Below are 18721 nucleotides of genomic sequence, written 5' to 3'. Positions count from 1 at the left end.
GAACTCACGACCCCGAGATCAAGAGTCACAGGCTCCACTGACTAAGCCAGGCACCCCAAGGTTGAGCTATTTTAGTTATAAGATTCTGAGTTGTAATTTATCAGAAGATTAAAAAAATTTTTTTTACATTTATTTATTTTTAAGAAACAGAGTGAGACAAAGTGTGAGCGGGGGAGGGGCAGAGAGAGAAGCAGACACAGAATCTGAAGCAGGCTCCAGGCTCTGAGCAAACAGTCAGCACAGAGCCTGAGGCGGGGCTCGAACCCACAAACTGTGAGATCATGACCTGAGCCAAAGTTGGACGCTCAATCGACTGAGCCACCCAGTTGCACCTATCAGAAGATTTTTAAAGCAAAACTATTATAGAAAATTTCAAACATATAAACAGTGGAGAGAATAGTATAATGAACCCCCACTTATCTATCAGTCAACTCCAATTCCCACTATTTTGTCTGGAGATTTTCACTGATTCAAAGTAGTTTGTCAGTTACTATAGCCTCATCTATCTGGGATTAAGAAACCTCTTGTGATGGGGCGCCTGGGTGGCGCAGTCGGTTAAGCGTCCGACTTCAGCCAGGTCACGATCTCGCGGTCCGTGAGTTCGAGCCCCGCGTCAGGCTCTGGGCTGATGGCTCGGAGCCTGGAGCCTGTTTCCGATTCTGTGTCTCCCTCTCTCTCTGCCCCTCCCCCGTTCATGCTCTGTCTCTCTCTGTCCCAAAAATAAATAAAAAACGTTTAAAAAAAAAAAAAAAAGAAACCTCTTGTTTATTCCACTAATTTCCAGCCTAATGATTATCTGTTTCTGTACCTAGCCCTATCACTATACCTGGCCCCAAAGCAGAGGCACCATGAATTCACTAATGAATAAATAGTGAGGGCCTACTCTAGAAAATAAGGTCTTCGTTTGTAGATAAAAATCAAATGGGTTATATCAGTTGGTGATAAGTGCTAGTAGAAAAATAAAGTAGGCAAGGAGATAATAACAAGGGTTTTCTTCGTAGCAATGAGGGAAGACTTGTCTGATGAGGTAACATTTGAACTATGACTTGAGAAAAGTGAGGAAGGAAGTGATGTGGACATTTGGGGGAAAAGCTTTCCAGGTGGAGGGACCAGTTTCAACACAAATGTGTTTGGTATGTTTGAGAAAGAGCAAGAAGCTTAGGTAGGTGGGATAAAATAAGAACTTTGGACTCTATTCTGATGAGATGTAAAGCCTTTGGAGGTTTTTTTTCTTTAATGTTTATTTTTGAGACAGAGAGAGAGAGAGACAGAGAGAGAGAGAGAGAAGGGGGGGGGGGGGCGGGGAAGGGCAGAGAGAGAGGGAGACACAGAATCCGAAGCAGGCTCCAGGCCCTGAGCTGTCCAGCACAGACCCCAACCTGGCGCTTGAACTCATGAGCTGTGAGATCATGAACCTGAGCCCAAGTCAGCCGCGCAACCAACCGAGTCACCCAGGCACCCCTGGAGGGTTTTGAGCAATGGAGTGAAAATGATATGACATGTTTTAAAAAGATACACTTGCCTGCTGTGTGGAGAGTAGTACAGGACTGGAATAAAGGAGGGAGACCAGTGGTCCAACAGATGGTGGCTTAGACTTGGGTGAAAATGGGTGAGGATGGTGAGAAGTAGGCACATTCTAGATAAATTTGAATGACAGAAGCAACAAGATTTGCTTGAGGAGTCAGATGTAGGATGGGAGCGGTTTGGCTGAGAACCTGGAAGAATGAAGTTGTCCTTTAGTGACATGGGGCACACCGGGGGAGGAGTGGGTTTGTAGGGGGTGATCAAAATTTTTCCTTTGAGAGCCTGAGGCATACAAGTGGAGATGATGAGGGGGAGTTGGACAAAAAGTCAGTGTAATGGATGGTATTTAGTCTTGACAGTGGACAGTATCACCTAGCAAGTGAGTGTGGAGAAAGAATTTGAGGAACAAGGGCCAGGCCCTGGGGCATTCTAATGATTAGGACTGAGGAGCCACCAGCAAAGGAAACTTAAGAGGTATGGCCAGTGAGGCAGAGGAGAACCAAGAAAAACTAGTGTCTCCGAAGCTGAGCGAGGAGTATCGAAAGGAGGTATACTTGAACTAAATAAAATTCTTTTTCTTCAACTGAAGCTCAGGGGCTGAGTGGTTTTTACTTACTCATGGCAACCTGTCTCTCAAGCAGTGAACCCAGAACAAAAGCAAATACCTGAGGGGTGCCTGGGTGGTTCTGTTGGTTAAACGTCCAACTTCGGCTCAGGTCATGATCTCACTGTTGGTATGTTCAAACCCCAACACTGGGCTCTGCACTGGCAGTGTAGAGCCTGCTTGGGATTCTCTCTTTCTCCCTCTCTCAAATAAATATTTAAAGGCAGTGCTTGTGGAGCTCAAATGGGAGAACAGAGACATCATAGCTCATAGCTGAAGCAGAGGGCCCTAGTGTCCACCTGACTGAAGATCCAGGCCTGTCTGCATTCATACAGAAAAAGTGCAGATCAGGGGTGTAGCCATTCTCCTAATTTTCCTAGGGATAGGGTCAGGCAAGGCTTCTGGTTAGTGTGGAAACCAGGCATGGTCTGGACTACCTGGGGAGAATGAAGGAAGAGGGGAAAAACTAGTGTAGGAACTTCACGACGTTGCATGTATTTTTCCACATCAAGCTCTTCCCATTTCCAAGGTGCCCTTTTCTATACGTGAGGAAGGTACTTCCTGAGGTTTAGACTCCCAGCAACATCCAGGTGGTGGTACTGAGCAAAGGGAAGCCCGAGGTCCTGAATGATCATATAGCCAGCTGGTCCCAAATGAAGAGGGTGAGTGCCCATAACTCCCCATGGGGGAGGCCAGCCGGTAATACAACAGGTAGTACCACTCCCTTGTCTCCCCGCAGAGGCGAAGGGACCACTTTGGAGGAAGAAGCCAAAACGAGGTAGATGCTTCATCCGGAAAAGCTCAATACATAGCATTCTACATCCCACCCTCAGCCCTGTAGGAGCCACTCTGCCTGCCCCCAACACACTCCCACTTATCTTACCATAAAACAAAGGGGAAGAATGGGAGGGGTTCTTCAATCATGCTTCAGTAACTGAGATGGATGGACAAAACTGTCCCTCCTCAGTCTGGGGCCAAAATGAATGCCCTGTGCCCAGAAACACACGATCACAGCTGTGGACAAGATGGCATCCTTCCTAAGCCCCACGGACTCCCCTTTGTGCTCCTGGACCACGAGGCACATCTGAGGGAAGACTTCTGAAGAACTACAGCTCAGCTCTGGTTCACTTTCCTTTTGACCCCAGTCTAGGCTGTCTCAGGTGTCAACCTTGGAGCTGTTAGGGAAGAGGACAAGTGCCCAAACCCTTGAATATCCCTGGTAACAAGGGCGCACTGCTGTTGTAGTGGTGGTGGTGATGGTTGTAGGGCAGCAACACTGGGGAAGGAATCCTGACTGGCGCCTGGATGGCTGGTAGCCTGGGGCCATGTGGGCCAGACTGTTGGTAGGCCAGCCTCACTTCTGTTCATGCAAGGTCCAAGCCCTGGGTATCCCAATAACATGGTGCCCATAAGTTCAAGAAGGAAACCAGAGGGAAAAGCAATGACATTGGTACTAAGACATTTATTACATCATAAAAAGTCCATTGTTGTCCTGTTTTTCCATATGTACATGCTCCTGTGGGTAGCAGTCCCTCTGTCCAGCCCCACCTGCCAACCCTCCATGGTGCCAATCAACTCTCCAAACCGACCAACTAATTAATAAAAGAGGAAGAACTGGAGGAGGTGGCCCAGGGCTGATGGGAATGGAGATGGGAGGAGGACACAAAGTGCAGAATGGTTGGCTTGGCTATCAATGCCTGACCACAGGGCAGGAGGGGCAGGAGGGCAGGCACTGCAGGCTGGCATAGAGATGCCTCCCCAGGGCTGCCAGGCTGCAGGCAATACCTGAGTGCGCTCTCAGGTTAGAACCCCAGGAATGGAGAGCAAAGGAAAAAGGTTCCTCAGCCTGATTGTGGATTCCAGGAGGGGCTATAAAAATTCTTTTTCAGGTCCCCATCCAAGTAGCAGCGACAGCAGCTCAGGCTGGGCCTGAGAAGTTTGTGGCCCTTGGGACAGGTGGGAGGGTGGCCGAGGACAGCCTGATAGGAAGTACTGGTCCTGATCTCTGAGGAGCCTGCCTTAGTTGACCTCAGAGGTGGGCATGGGGTCTGTGGGGCGGGGTGTAGCCAGGAGGGGCACTGGTGAAGTGGCCTCAATGAGAGCAGGGTTGAGGATGATGGGCAGAGTCATGGGTGGTACACCCACCTGCAGTGGGGAGGCCAAGGGCTGCAGGATCAGTGGGGGCTGAGCCAGGGGAGGAGGCCCATCTGGAGTAGGGCTCAGTCTGCTGGGGCTAGACGCCACTGGTGATCCAGGGGAGCTGCTGTTGGCAGGCCGAGGGCCCTCAGGCTTCTCAAAGTCTACAGGGAGAGCGAGGGGCTGGTCAGACTCCCTCACATTCTCCAGCTGGCTTACCTAACCTCTGCTTTTCCCCATTGCTGTGAACAAAATGACTCCTACCAGGCTATGTAGTTGGCAATCTCCCCTTTAACGCATTCAAAAATGCAGTTACCTTATACCTACTCTCTATCTCCTTTGCTGTACCTCCAGTCAAGTAAATTATGGTCTGAAATTTACTAGGATCCCTCCTGAAGGGCAACTGCTGCATATTTATGTCAAGTCCCTGATCCAACCTTCTCCTCCCATGCCTGAAAATCTCAAGCAGGTAGCTCATCAGAGCTTATTTGGTCCTGTCACTTCCCACAGGAAGAGCAGGTGACCAGAATACTCTGGTTCCCTCCTTTCCCTGGCTCACAGCCCATGCTCAGTGGCAATCCCAAACTACCCTGGGTTTCCTCTTAGGCCTCCTACTTCTTGCTCAACACCCAGGAGGCTAGCTCAGAAGGACTCACCACAGACCCCCAGCTCAGAAGGCATCTCTGGAGGAGGTGGATGGCCAGGTGTCCTTGTGTCCCCAGCAGCAGGAGCCATGTGGGCTGAGGCCATAGGTTTTTGGGCATGTGGCTCCATGGGCATGGGGTCTGGGGAGGGCAGAAAAACCAGATGGCAGCTCTTAGTGTTTTCCTTCAAGCAGAGCCCTGGCTACCCAACAATCCTCCCACAAATATGAGATACAGAGAACTACTTATTAGCTCCAGACTGTCTGATGGGGACTCTTTTTGATAAAATTGAGCTAAGCCTCCTACCCTGGATGACAGTCTGCTTGAAGAGCTCATCTCGTAGGTGGGGCAGAAAACAGTCAATGCGCTCCCAGGTAATCTCCCAGAGGGCTGAGGGGCTGCCTCCTCGGGCATCTGCGTTGTGGAAAATCTCTGCTGTGTCCATCACCAGGAGCATGTTCTTCAGAGACTCAGGGATGGCCTCTGACTGTAGGTGGCAGTGGGACCATGTGGATGGGAAAGAGGGCATGGTGGAATATGGTAAGGAGGCATCCATCGAGGGAAAACAGCATGTCTTCCCAGCAGGTGGGAGAGGAAGCAGGCAGTGGTAGAACATACCAGTAAGTCACTGGAGCCTGCATGCATATACTTGTCCATGAAGTCCAGGATGGTCAGCCAGAGGGCCGCAAAGGTAGAGAGTGACAGCAGCGGAGACAGGTGCTGCAAGAAGACCTATGGCCCACCAGCCCCTTTTAGCAGAGGGGTCGGAGCAGTCTGCATCCCTCTCCAAGGCTGGGAAGGAAGCCTGCTCTATCTTGCATGGGAATCCTATAGCAGAGATTCCTCTGAATTCCAAGATCCTCCCAGGTCTCTGGGTTCTGCCGAGTCTCCACAGCTGGGGATCCTGAGCACCCACATTGCATCTCTAGGTCCTAGCAGAAGCCCAGCTTCCCTCCTTGCAGAGAGGCAAGTATGGGGAGAGTGGGTGGGTGAAGGCATTGAGCAGTACCTTAGAGAGCAGTGTGGAAGCCCTCATTCGAGTCTCCTCCATCCCACCCACATCTGCAGGGCTGATGTTCTCCAAGAGTTTGGTCAGTAGAGGAAACAGCACCTGGTAGGTAAAGAGCCAATGTCTCCCTAGCAGGGTCAGTTGGCAGCCTTGCCCCAAGGAAGCCAGGGGGTGGGGTGGATAAGCACAGAGCAGAAGAGAAAAATAGGATGCAGGCTGAGGACTGACATCAGGGGCTCTTCAGGCTGCCCAGCTCTATCTTAAGGCTTTGAACTTTGCCTTAAGACTAGAGGGGAGTCCTACCTTGTTAAAACAGGACTCCCACTCCAGGGCATCTAGCTTTTGCAGATCATGTACCAGTAGTGCTCGCTGCAGATAGGTCAGTGCCTGCATCCGCACCTGGCGCCGGGCATCACAGCACAGGCAGGCGATGCCTGAGAGTGAGAACAGGCTCAGGATCCTTCAGGCATCCTGATCCTGGTGCTTCCCAAGCTCCAGCTTCACTTCTGCCCCTGCCCTGCCTGCTCCCCTGATGTTTACCCTGCAGTAAAGGGCACCAACAGTGGGCCCAGAGGGTGCGTGAATCTGCTTCGATCTTCCGACCACCCGTCTCCAGGTGGCGCTGCTCCTCCGCCCACGAGCTGTAGATAGAGGCCGCTCTCGTGTGTAGGGTGTGCATCAGGTCTAACAACTGGGGGTCACAGGAGAGGCAGGATGAGTTAAGGTCCGTGGGTGCCCCCCTACCCCCAAAACACTGTCCCTGACTGAGTCTTCAAGGGAGACCCTACTACCAGTGACACCATACTCTACCCCTCCCACCCCTCCTTTTCTCTTCAACTTCATGAGCTAGTTGCCCCCTTCCAGCCAGTGCTTCCCGAAGTTGGGTATTACTCCTAGTGCAGGAGACATGAGGAGGTGTGTGGAATAAGTATTTAGTAACAATGCATTACATGGTGAAAAAGGTACTTTCTTTTCAATTCTCTTTCATACCTTCTGATGACAGATTAAGCCTCATCTTATTAGTTTCACCTTACAAACAGAAAGCAAACATCAGACTCAGAGGCTCTGGTGGGCAATAGTGTGTGGTCAACTTTAATAATTTTTTTGTTTTCAAGATTTTTCTACAGTTATTAAGGCAATTAGTTCTCCATTTATTCAGTGATATGAAGTCTGCTTGTAAAATAAATTTTATATACCTTGAATAGACAAAGAATAACTCTGGAAGGATAGACAAGAAACTGGTGGCAGTGTGTACCTCTGGAGAGGGGAACTTAGCAACTGGGGGCAGAAATGGAATGCAACTTTTTTTTTTTTTTTAAGTTATGCGTGTTTTTTTTTTTTTTAATGTTTATTTATTTTTGAGAGAAAGAGAGAGAGACAGAGAGAGAGGGGGAGAGAGGGAGCAGAGGAGGGGCAGAAAGAGAGGGAGACGCAGAATCTGAAGCAAGTTTCAGGCTCTGAGCTGTCAACACAGAGCCTGACGCAGAGCTCGAACACACTAACTGTGGGATCATGACCGGAGTCAAACTTGGATGCTTAACTGACTGAGCCACCCAGGCACTCCGGGACTTACTTTTATCTGTTTACCCTTTTCTACTTTTGAACTTTGTACCATATGCATGTATTACTTATTCAAAACATAAACCTTAAATATTAAGGTCTGGATATTGGATAGGGGAACACTGTGGAGGTGGTGGCCAAGGTCCTGGGTTGGAAAACAGGTCCTTCTCAGCCTTGGCTGTCCCTGGCTCTGCCCAGGCTCCCAATGTCACGAGGAGGGAGAGGAGAGCAAGTAAAGGATGCCATACTTACGTCCTGACTGACCTGTAAAGACACCGTATGGTAGCTGGCAGGCACGCCTTCATCCTCATCATCGTCACTATGCCCACCTCGAGTGGCATGTTGGCTGGAGGTTCGAGGCCGCCGAAGCACTGAGCCTTCCTTGGATTTCTTCTTGAAGCGGTTTCCTTTGCTGTCATATTTGTGACTCTTGCCACGTTTCTCCTGGGACTTGCACCCTGAGCAGAGCCAGACCCAGGTCACAATTCTACATCCATGGACACAGACGGCCTACCTTTTCCTCCCTTTCCCCCGTATATTCCCATGGTTACTCCCCAACTGCCCCTTCATTGGGTAACCCACCGCCATTCAGACTGGCCTCCACAAAGATGCGGAGAGTCTTGACGCAGAGCTCAAAGTTGTCAGGTGTAATGTGGGCAGCATCACGCACAATGAACGACAGAGATTCCACACATTTAAGCAGGGACTTAGTGTCATGTGGCCCAAGGTCCAGCCCCACTGTTAGGCTGTACTGATTGACCAGGGGTGAAGGGCCTAGCCGGCTGGGCCCAGGACCTGGCTTGGAGTTATCGATGTCATCCTTCCCCACCTGTAAAGTACACAAGAGTTGCTGGGAACCCAGGCTTGAGCCTGATCTTCCCCCTAGATGTCCTGCTGGAGGACCAGGAATCTTTCCCACAGGCCAAGGAGGGAAGACTCACCCACTACCTGTATGCTCACTTACCACTAACCAACCGCTGTTGACCACATCAGCATCTGTGGCTGATCGGTGGATCTTGCCAGGCCTACAATGGTCAGCATAGACCTCTGAGTCAGAAGTGTATCCTCGGTCCAGGCTCACATCATTCTGATGGTAGGATGGGAGTTCGCTGTCTGATTGGGCCCCTGAGTCAGCAGGGAGAAGGGCAGAGTCAGGGTGGAAAGGGGGACACTGGGATGAGGGATGATTTCAGTTCTGAGAAGTAGGTGCTGAAGCCTGGCCTCTCCTCTCTCTTGGTCCAGCTTAGTTTCAACCCTGTCATCAGAGGGCTGGAGGATGGTCTGGACAGATTTTTTTTTTTTAAGTTTGTTTATTTATTTGGGGAGAGAGAGAGAAAGAGACAGAGACAGAGAAACAAACAGACCATGAGTGGGGGAGGGGCAGAGAGAGAAGGAAGAGAGAGAATCCCAAGCAGGCTCTGCACTGTCAGCACAGAGCTTACCATGGGGCTTGATCCCATGAACTGTGAGATCATGACCTGAGCCAAAGTCAAGAGTCAGATGCTTAACCGACTGAGACTTCCAGATGCCCCTGGACAGATTCTCTCTTGACCAAATGTGGCAGCAGGCTAATTTGGGCTCCTGATGGTATCTAGTAGCAGCTGTCAGGGGGTGCGGGTGGTGGTGAGGACATAGTTTCTGATAAAACAGTCCTCAGGACAGTAGGAAGCCTGGTATTATAGCTGTTTATATTGCCTACTAGCTTTCATGCTGTTTAACCCATGGGTGCTGGGGAAAGGCCAGTGGGTACAGGAAGCTCTGGAAGCAGATGGCAGGGGTGTCTAATCTGCTAAATGCAATAGCCTGTATTTTGTTTTCCTGTCTCAACCCCTGGGGCCATAACTGTTTATCTGCCAATGTGGGTCTCCCTGGGAAAGGGCTTACCAGCATCAGGTGCATCAGCCCTGGCTGTGGCCTGCAGTGCAGCTGGAGGTTTTACGCCTGAGCCAATGCATTCCAGTAGCGTGAAGAGGGTGGCCCAGTCATCACCTGAGTGGATGTTGGCTGCGTTGGTCTTAAGGAGTTCATGGAGCCCATAGGCTACCTGGTGACTGACTCGGGACAGCACGCTGGGCTTCATTAGTAGCAAAATGCGCAGGGAGAGCAGCACCTAGGTGGATGGGAAGCAGGAAGTGGGCACACAGCTTCTTGTCTAGTCTCCTTTCCCACCAGTTTTCTTAGGCCAGTGAGGATGGTTTGGCTAGGACCCAACTGGTCCTGCTGCTGGTCTTTTCTTTTTTACAGTCTTTTTTAATTTTTTTTTATTTTTTATTTTTTTTTAAATTTTTTTTTTTTTTTTTAATGTTTATTTATTTTTGAGACAGAGAGAGACAAAGCATGAACAGGGGAGGGGCAGAGAGAGAGGGAGACACAGAATCTGAAACAGGCTCCAGGCTCTGAGCTGTCAGCACAGAGCCCGACGCGGGGCTCGAACTCACGGACCGTGAGATCGTGACCTGAGCCGAAGTCGGCCGCTTAACTGACTGAGCCACCCAGGCGCCCCCAGGCTTTTTTTAATTAAAAATTTTATTGAGCTATGGATTCATATGCAGCTGTAAAACCTAACACAGAGAGATCTCTTCTATGCTTTGCCCCATTTACACCAATGGTAACGTTACGTAAACTATAGTATATGATAACCAGGATACTGACATTGATACAATCCACTGATCTTATTCAGGTTTCCCCAGTTTTACTTTACTCATATGTGTATTAGGTTCTTAGTCACCTAAGTCACTTAGTCAACTTAGTCACCTAATTTTAGGTCTATGTAGCCTTCGCTAGTCAAGATGCTGAATAGTTCCACCACCACAGGATTCCCCGTGTTGTTGCCCTTTTATAAACACATCTGCCTCTTTTTTGCCCCCATCCCTATCTCCTGGCAATCTGTTCATAACTTCTAAAATCCTGTCGTTTCAAAAATGTCATATAAATGGAATTATATAATATATAGCCTTTTGAAATTGGCTTTTTTTCACTCAGTATAATCCCTTGGAGATTCATCCAAATTGTTGTGTTTATCAATAGTTTGTTGCTTTGGTTACTGAACAGTCTTAAGGACTTAAGGACATATGTCCCACAGTTTAACTATACCTGTTGAAAATCATTTGGGCTGATTCCAGTTTTGGGCTATTACAAATAAAGCTTCTATGAACATTCATGAATAGGTTTTTATGAGAAAGTAGGCTTTAATTTCTTTGGGATAAGTGCCCAAGAGTGCAACTGTTAGATTGTGTGGTAACTGCATATTTAGTTCTATGAAGAAACTGCTGACAGAGGAGCTGTACCATTTTACATTCCCATCAGCAATATATGAGTGACCTTTACCCTTGCCGGCATTTGGTAATATCACTATTTTTTACTCTAGTCTTTGTGGTAGGTGGGTAGTAATATCTCATTGTGGTTTCAATTTCCATTTCCCTGTGGGGTAGTAATGTTGAACATCATTTAAGTGTTTTCATGTGCTTATTTGCCATCTGTATATCTTCTTCAGTGAAATGTCTATTCATATTTTTTGCCCATTTTCTAATTGGATTGTTTCCTTACTGTTGTATTTTGAGTTCTTTTATTTAGATGTTAGTCTTTTCTCAGATATGTAATTTGCAAAGATATGCTCCTTATCTTTTCATCCTTTTCACATTAGCTTCCACAGAGTATAGTTTTAATATTGATAGAGTCCAATTTATCAATTTTTCCTTTCATGGATTGTGCTTTTGGTATCAAGTCTAAGAATACTTTGCCTACCTCCTGAAGATACCCTCCTGTATTTCTTCTTAAAGGTTTGGTACTTTGGGGCACCTGAGACTTTGGCTCAGGTCATGATCTTACAGCTCGTGAGTTCAAGCTCCGTGTCGGGCTCTGTGCTAACAGCTCGGAGCCTGAAGCCTGCTTCCGATTCTGTGTCTCCCTCTCTCTCTGCTCCTAACTCACTCGCATTCTGTCTCTGCCTCTCTCAAAAATAAATAAACATCGGGGCGCCTGGGTGGCTCAGTCGGTTAAGCGTCCGACTTCAGCTCAGGTCACGATCTCACGGTCCGTGAGTTCGAGCCCCGCATTGGGCTCTGGGCTGATGATGGCCCAGAGCCTGGAGCCTGCTTCCGATTCTGTGTCTCTCTCTCTCTCTCTGACCCTCCCCCTTCCATGCTCTGTCTCTCTCTGTCTCAAAAATAAATAAACGTTAAAAAAAAATTTAAAAAAAAAGAAATAAACATTAAAAAAGTTTAATAAAAAAACCCAAATTACTTAGCCTAACTATATTTAGAAAAAAAAAAAAAGGTTTCATACTTCTACAGTTTACATTTAAATCTATGATTCTTTTTTTTTAATGTTTATTTATTTTGAGAGAGAGATGGACAGCGCACACAAGCATGAGCAGGGTAGGGGCAGAGAGAGGGGGAGAGAGAATCCCAAGGAGGTTCTGCACTGTTAGCATGGAGTCCCATGCCGGGCTTGATCTCATGAACCATGAGATCATGACCTGAGCTGAGATCAAAAGTTGGACCCTTAACCGGCTGAGCCACCCAGGTGCCCTCTAGGATTCATTTTGAAATAATTTTTCTATAAGGTATAATACTTAGGTCAAGGTTCACTTGTTTGTTCCCCACCCACTGATTTCAATTGTTCCAGCAACTGAAAAAGCTATCCTTCCTCCACCGAATTGTTTTCGCACTTTTGTAAAAAAAAATTAGTTGAGCTGGGCACCTGGGTGGCTCTGTCAGTTGAGCGCCTGACTCTTGATTTAGGCTCAGGTCATATTTCCCAGTTTGTGAGATCGAACTCTGCATCAGGCTCAGTGCTGACAGTATGGAGCTTGCTTGGGATTCTCTCTCTGCTCCTCCCCTACTCACGTGCATGCTTGCTCTCTCTCAAAATAGATTAAATATATAAGCTGAAAATAAATTAGTTGAGCATCTTTGTGTGGGTCTATTTCTGGGTTCTTTCTTCTGTTCCACTGCTTTATGGGTCTGTCTCTCCACAAATACCAGTCTTGATTACTGCAGTTATACAGTAAGCCTTAATAGCAGATGGAGTGATTCTTCCCTCTTCCTTCTTTCTCAAGATGTCTGGCCATTCTAGGGCCTGTGTTTTTCCATCTAAATTTTAAAATAAGCCTAGGCCTGGGGCGCCTGGGTGGCGCAGTCGGTTAAGCGTCCGACTTCAGCCAGGTCACGATCTCGCGGTCCGTGAGTTCGAGCCCCGCATCAGGCTCTGAGCTGATGGCTCAGAGCCTGGAGCCTGTTTCCGATTCTGTGTCTCCCTCTCTCTCTGCCCCTCCCCCGTTCATGCTCTGTCTCTCTCTGTCCCAAAAATAAATAAAAAACGTTGAAAAAAAAAAAATTTATAAAAAAAAAAAAAAAAAAAAGCCTAGGCCTACAAAAAACCTTGCTGGGATTTTCATGGATTTTCTCCATTGTATTAAACTTACAGATGAATTTATGGGAGAACTGACATCTTTACTATGCTGAGTCTTCAAATTCATTAACATGGTATGCCTTTTCAGTTATTTAGATCGTCTTTGATATCTTTCATTAGAACTTTATACTTTTTTTTTTTTTTTCAACGTTTTTTATTTATTTTTGGGACAGAGAGAGACAGAGCATGAACGGGGGAGGGGCAGAGAGAGAGGGAGACACAGAATCGGAAACAGGCTCCGAGCCATCAGCCCAGAGCCTGACGCGGGGCTCGAACTCACGGACCGTGAGATCGTGACCTGGCTGAAGTCGGACGCTTAACCGACTGCGCCACCCAGGCGCCCCAGAACTTTATACTTTTTAGCATACAGATCCTATACATGTTTGTTAGGTGTGTATCTCAGTATTTCACTTTATTTGAAGCACTTGTAAATATTGTGTTTTTGGTTTCATTTTCTATACGTTCACTGTTAGTATCTGGACATGTGATTAATTTTTTGTGTTAATCTAATATCCTGTAACCTTGCTGAAGTCACTTATTAGTTCTATGCTGGCTGTCTTTTATACTTGAGCCAAGAGATCTCAGGAGGGTCCTAAGCATGAGAACCAGGAAACCAGGTATAGGGCTGAGAATGCCACAAGGCAGTAACCATCCAGCCCTACAGAGCAGAGCAGATACAGAACCTGCAGAGATGCTAAGGACCAGCTTAGGCTCATCCCCAATGCCAGCTGTTAGATTTCCTCCAGCCCTGTGACAGGTCACTGGGCTCATGCTATGGAGCACTAAATGTACTTACTCTCTGTCTCGGGCATTACCCATAACGGACACTGTGGCTTTAGTCCCCTGCATAACTGCCTGCCCTCCCAGCTGCACTCTGCTTACCTGGCCACTGATCTCTTCTCTGCGGAGCAGTCGAATGGCCAAGCGCAGCAGCCCCACCACTGCCCGCTCCACAAGGAAGCAGAAATCCTGTGCCTGGACACATAGGTGATACAGATGGTCTCGAACAGTCTGCCACACACAACCCACACGGTCCCTGAGGAACATAAGGGTGAGGACAGTTTCAGTTGGAGAGGCCACTAGGTAATAAGTCTCTTTTCTAGATCCAGGTTAAGCCTTTCAGGGCTCATTGGTTATTATACCCTAAGCAGGCAGGTATAATGAGCAAGCTTCTCCTCCACTGTCTACAGCTTCATGTGCTTCTTGCCCCTAGAGCCCACTCAGCAAGATGGCTCCAGTCTTCCATCCCTTTGGCACAAGCCCAGTATGAGGCCTGCCTAAAGGCTGCCTTCTACCTGTTCTCCAGCACAATCCTCAGCAGCATCTCCAGGCAGAAAGCAGCATCCTCCTCATCATATGTCTCTTCATCTGGTGTCACTGAGACTAGAGCCTAGAGGAGAACAGCAGGAAAGCATAGAGAAACCAGCCCCTTGGGCCTGCCCTGACAGAAATTAAGGCATTTAAACATCACTGTCCCCACCTCCCCTCCTAGACACAGCCAGCCCTTTCATCTCTCTTTCCTCTTCATTCTGTACCTTCATGAGCTCCTGCAGTGACTCCAGCTGAAGAAACTTGCTTTCTGTGATCATTTTTTCTGGGTCACATTGCTAGAGGGGGCATGAGAGAGAGGGGGTCAGTGACAAGCACTGGAGGGAAGAGAATATTCCCAAGAGGTAGGGAGAGAGAGTAGGAGTGAGCTCTGGCCACAAGTCCTGGGTGATTCTACTCTTCAGTTCCTAGGGCAGCATCTATCTAGTAGGGAGGGATCTAGGCTTGTTTACCAGGGGTAGGCAGGCCAGTTACCTTGATACAGTCTAAGGCTGCTCTTTTGGCCTCTTGGTTCTCAGTGGATGGGCCTCGCACACTAGACTGTTCAGTACCACTTAGTGTCAGCCAGCTCACAAAGCTTAGCACTGTTGACTCTCCTCTGTAGAAAGAGTTCAAGCCCTGGTGAGCTCCAGAGTTCTGACCTTCCCTTCCCGAAGCCTTTAGCCTCTGATCTGCCCTCACCGATTTGATGGTGTCTCCTCCCTCTGTAGAGAGATCTTGCCATTGGGATCCACGAAATCTTCTACCTGGAAAATCAGGCCAAGAATAATTTCTCTCCATGTGCCCTTTGCATTTCCTGCTCCTCCATGTAAAGTTCTCTGGCTTTCTTCCTGAAGCTCACTGCCCCACATTACTGACTAGACCCCCTACAGTTGGTGACCGGCAATGGTTTATACCAGCCTTCATTTATAGCTATCCCTTCACCCAAGATCTGTGGTCTCACATTTGAGGTGTTCTTGGTAAGCTTCAGCAGTCATCAGGCCCAGTGCTACTTTCAACCAGTTCAATACACAGATAGCACAGAGTTTACAGGCTTTTGCCTTGTTATTAGTCTCCTATAAGAATTACCTCCACCATAGCTTTGGGTAGCAGTTGGGCCCGGAAGAGCTGCAGCATGGCCTCCATGATATTCTTCCAGCCCTCCCGCAGGATGTCACCGTGACGATGGGCTAAATGGAATACCGTCTTAGCTGCAATATGGGCTTTGGGGTTGCTTCCAAACACACTAGGCAGGTTCTCAATAGACTAAAAAAAAGAAGATGAGAAAAGGCTTAGGGTCTGGTAAATATCTAGAAAGAAGATCTCTAGGACTCTGCCTATGGCTCCCTGAGGGCCCTTCTGTTTGCTACGCTTCAATCCCTCCTAATACTGGTCGGAAGGGCTAACCTGGATAAGGCTTTCCCCAGTGATGTATCTCCTCTCCCATCCCAATTACATGAGGTGACATTATTCTCATCCTAAGGGGTTACAATACATGAGGTGACATTATTCTCATCCTAAGGGGTGTGAAACAGAAATGGCCTAAGTGCTGCTGTAGTCTAGAGGGAGTGAAGGAATACTCTGAGAGAAAACAGCTCCACAGATAAGGATAGATCCATGACTAAAAGAGAGGTCCTCCTTTGGAACTCTAAGTACATAGTTCTTGCCGCTGCTCACCTCACTGCTGAGAGCTGTGAATTTGCACAGAGATATGATGAGATTGTCAAATACATCGCTGAGGCCATAGTGGGCGGAGATCATGGCGCACTTCCTGTAATGTCACATCCCAGAAACAGAGTGAGTCACTGGAAGGCCAGGCAGCCCTTCCAAGTCCCTGAGGAGGCTTACTTGGGATTCTTCCCCAATCAGTTCCAGGAAGAAACCTTCTACTCTTGAGTTTGTTTAAGACTGAGCTTTCTCAAGCTTCGGACTCCCTCCAAACACTCAAGAGAAATCCCTTTCTAAGAAACTTAAGAGCAGGAGTCTGAAAGGCATGGAGGCAACCATGTTAACTCAGAGAGGTGGGAGGAGGTCAAGACCAAGGCCAAAGCTGAACTACCTGAAGCCCGAGATGGCTTTCTGGATGATTGTTTCCTCAAGGCTTTTGTCAAAGACGTAAGAGAGAGCAGCAATAGTGGGGCCCCAGGTCATGGTGAAGAGGTCAAGATCATAGCTGCCAGCAGGCACACGCAAGAATATGCCTTCTGGGGTGGCACCTCGATGAAGCAGCACATTCCACACATAGTTCTCCCGAACCAAGCCTGTCTGCTCTTCAGGCATCACAATTTCCTCATTCCTGTCCAGAGGTAAAGGAAAGAGTAGGTGCACTGCTGTGAACCTGACTGGTTCCAAACTAGGACAAGAGGTTTGGCCCATACTGGTTCAATCCGTCAATGAGAGGTCACCAAAACTGCAGCTCAGTGGTCTACTTCCTACTCACCAGTGGGACCAGGGAGAAAAAAAGGGAGTGTCCAATAATCCCCCATAATCTCAAAGCCCTGTCTCTAACTGTGGCCTTTAGTCCTCTAGTGAGATCTCACATTCTTTCTGGGTATGACAGGATGAACATTTCTATCTTTTCTGATTTACAGTGAAAAACCTAAGTGTCCATCTCTGACTTCTGACCCAAACCTCACCCTCCAGAGCCCCTCTTGTGTCCTCTACCAGCTTCAGAATGCATTCTGTGAGCTCGACAAGAAAACCCAGCTGCTTTGGGTTCAGAAAATGAGCCCATGATACTCTACTTAGCAGGGGCAGTTTAGATCCTGGCTCAGAATCCTAGAGCTCTAGTGTTGTTCAGGTTTCTTTAAGGAAAAAATGGGAAGGAAGGGGCTGCCCAGCTGAGTCTCAAGGCTGAATCCAGGGCATATGAATCACTGAAGTCTGCTGTGACTCTAAAATCTGGAAAAGGAAGCAGTGTGCTTCTGCTTAATAGAAAGCCAAACTATTTTCCACAAATACTTACTTGATGGCATGATACATGTCCTCCAGAATGTCTTGCTCAAAGTCCTTGCCTCCGTTCACACCTTTTAGGTTTTTGCGAAACTCCTAAAGACAGGCCAATAAGCATTTCCCCCCATGTGTGAATGCTGAAGCCCCCCCCCCCCCCCAAAGAACTCCGGGGTCTATGGTAAATAGGACTCAGGAAACAGAAAGTGAAAGAACCCACCTCCCTAACACAGTTCTTCTCTTGGATTGGTCAGCCCTCCCTAATTCCCCTGGACAGACTCTGTCCATTGCACCCACTGGAAATCCCATGTCCTTCCTGCTACACCCCCAAAACTGTGCTGGACCCTCTCTGCCTTGGCTGGGATCCAAACTTACCTCTAGAGTCATGGGTGCATTCTGTTTGCGAACATTGTGGTTGTGCTGGTCAGTATTAAGCATGATGACAGCATAGGCCAGGGCAAAGCAGGCATCGCTATTGGCAAATGGGGAGCCATTACAATTCTGAAAAAGCAAAGACCCCATCTGTGTCAATGCCCTTCTCTGGCCAAACCCTTACTACCAACCCACTGGCCAATGCTAGGTAGAGTAGGGCTCCCAGAAAGAAATCTGCCAACCTCTTGCCAACTCCTTAACAGAAGCTGGCCTTTCTATAGAAAGCTCACTGATGCTGCTCTCAGCCTTCTAAGGAGACAGCAGCAGGAGCCATAAAAACCCTCAGTCAAATGAACTTGGGATGCTGGGCTCAGGCCCTACCATTCAACTCACCCTCCAATGCTCTGTGAATGCCTCCAGCAACCTCTGGATGACTGGTGCTTCCCCAGGTAAGCGGAAGGCTTCCAAGTAGAGACGAAGAGCTTCATCCAGCCGCAGACCCTGAAAGCTGAAGGTGCTACAGGGAAAGGAAGAAGGATGAAGAGACTAAAGATATATAAGCTGCAAATGTTGGGTTCCCTATTAGCTCCAGTCCCTCTAACCTTCTTATACTAGAACAGAGGAGGCTCAAGTCTCTGGAAAAGGGGTCATCTCTATCTCCTGGTCATCTTTAACACAGAGTAGAATCTGACAACTCCTAACTTTAGTCCTTTCCACATCAGTGAGTTCTTGCCTGGAAATCTCATCCACTGGAACCCATAACCTACCTTGTGCTCAGTAACCCTGTTCCATCCCTTTGCAATGCTCTCTATGCAGAATGGAATGGCTCCCAAAGCTATCTTGCTGGAGACACTTTCAAGTCCAACAGACATAAATCATGGGAAGAGGAAGAGTATGTGACCTATGTCCCCCATTTCTTACAGCTTCCTCACCTTACAAAGCTCTCCAACAGGTCAATGTTTTTGCGGTCACTCACAAACTCTCCAATCATTTTCTTGTCCAGCCGAGGGTTCTCTCGGAGCCACTGGGCTACTTCTGTGTTGTCCATTGGGATGGTGAGGAGGCCTTTTTCTTGCAGAAACTGGATCCCCTTCTTTGGTTTCTGATTGAACTGTTCTGTGCCCGTGATTAGCAGCTGGAGGAGAAATACCAGAGGTGTCACAAGATGCTCTGCTCCTAAACCAGACAAGGCCAGGCTGGGCT

At 48.1% G+C, this 18721-nt stretch overlaps 1 protein-coding gene across 13 annotated transcripts in view; it reads right to left on the bottom strand.

Moving 5' to 3' along the window:
* Positions 1-3570: 3570 nt before the first annotated feature.
* Positions 3571-18721, bottom strand: part of GBF1 (golgi brefeldin A resistant guanine nucleotide exchange factor 1) — a 122155-nt gene continuing 107004 nt past the window's right edge. For 9 of the 13 annotated variants that reach the window (XM_058697584.1, XM_058697583.1, XM_058697587.1 and 6 more), the window contains 23 exons: positions 18451-18653; positions 17912-18035; positions 17522-17647; positions 17163-17245; positions 16257-16493; positions 15875-15968; positions 15287-15463; positions 14900-14964; positions 14693-14816; positions 14425-14496; positions 14185-14279; positions 13772-13925; positions 9362-9587; positions 8442-8602; positions 8060-8306; positions 7730-7935; positions 6458-6608; positions 6221-6351; positions 5918-6019; positions 5527-5640; positions 5215-5395; positions 4921-5049; positions 3571-4428 (listed from right to left, as the gene is read on the bottom strand). In XM_058697584.1, coding sequence (XP_058553567.1) covers positions 4148-4428; positions 4921-5049; positions 5215-5395; positions 5527-5640; positions 5918-6019; positions 6221-6351; positions 6458-6608; positions 7730-7935; positions 8060-8306; positions 8442-8602; positions 9362-9587; positions 13772-13925; positions 14185-14279; positions 14425-14496; positions 14693-14816; positions 14900-14964; positions 15287-15463; positions 15875-15968; positions 16257-16493; positions 17163-17245; positions 17522-17647; positions 17912-18035; positions 18451-18653 — 3483 coding nt within the window. In that variant the 3' untranslated portion in view covers positions 3571-4147. The remainder of the gene's footprint in view (positions 4429-4920; positions 5050-5214; positions 5396-5526; positions 5641-5917; positions 6020-6220; positions 6352-6457; positions 6609-7729; positions 7936-8059; positions 8307-8441; positions 8603-9361; positions 9588-13771; positions 13926-14184; positions 14280-14424; positions 14497-14692; positions 14817-14899; positions 14965-15286; positions 15464-15874; positions 15969-16256; positions 16494-17162; positions 17246-17521; positions 17648-17911; positions 18036-18450; positions 18654-18721) is intronic. The other 4 variants (XM_058697586.1, XM_058697588.1, XM_058697593.1 and 1 more) reach the window with 1 other exon arrangement.

Source organism: Neofelis nebulosa, chromosome 13 (genome assembly GCF_028018385.1).
Source record: "Neofelis nebulosa isolate mNeoNeb1 chromosome 13, mNeoNeb1.pri, whole genome shotgun sequence".
Taxonomy (NCBI): Eukaryota; Metazoa; Chordata; class Mammalia; order Carnivora; family Felidae; genus Neofelis; species Neofelis nebulosa.
This window is presented reverse-complemented; position numbering and strand designations above follow the sequence as displayed.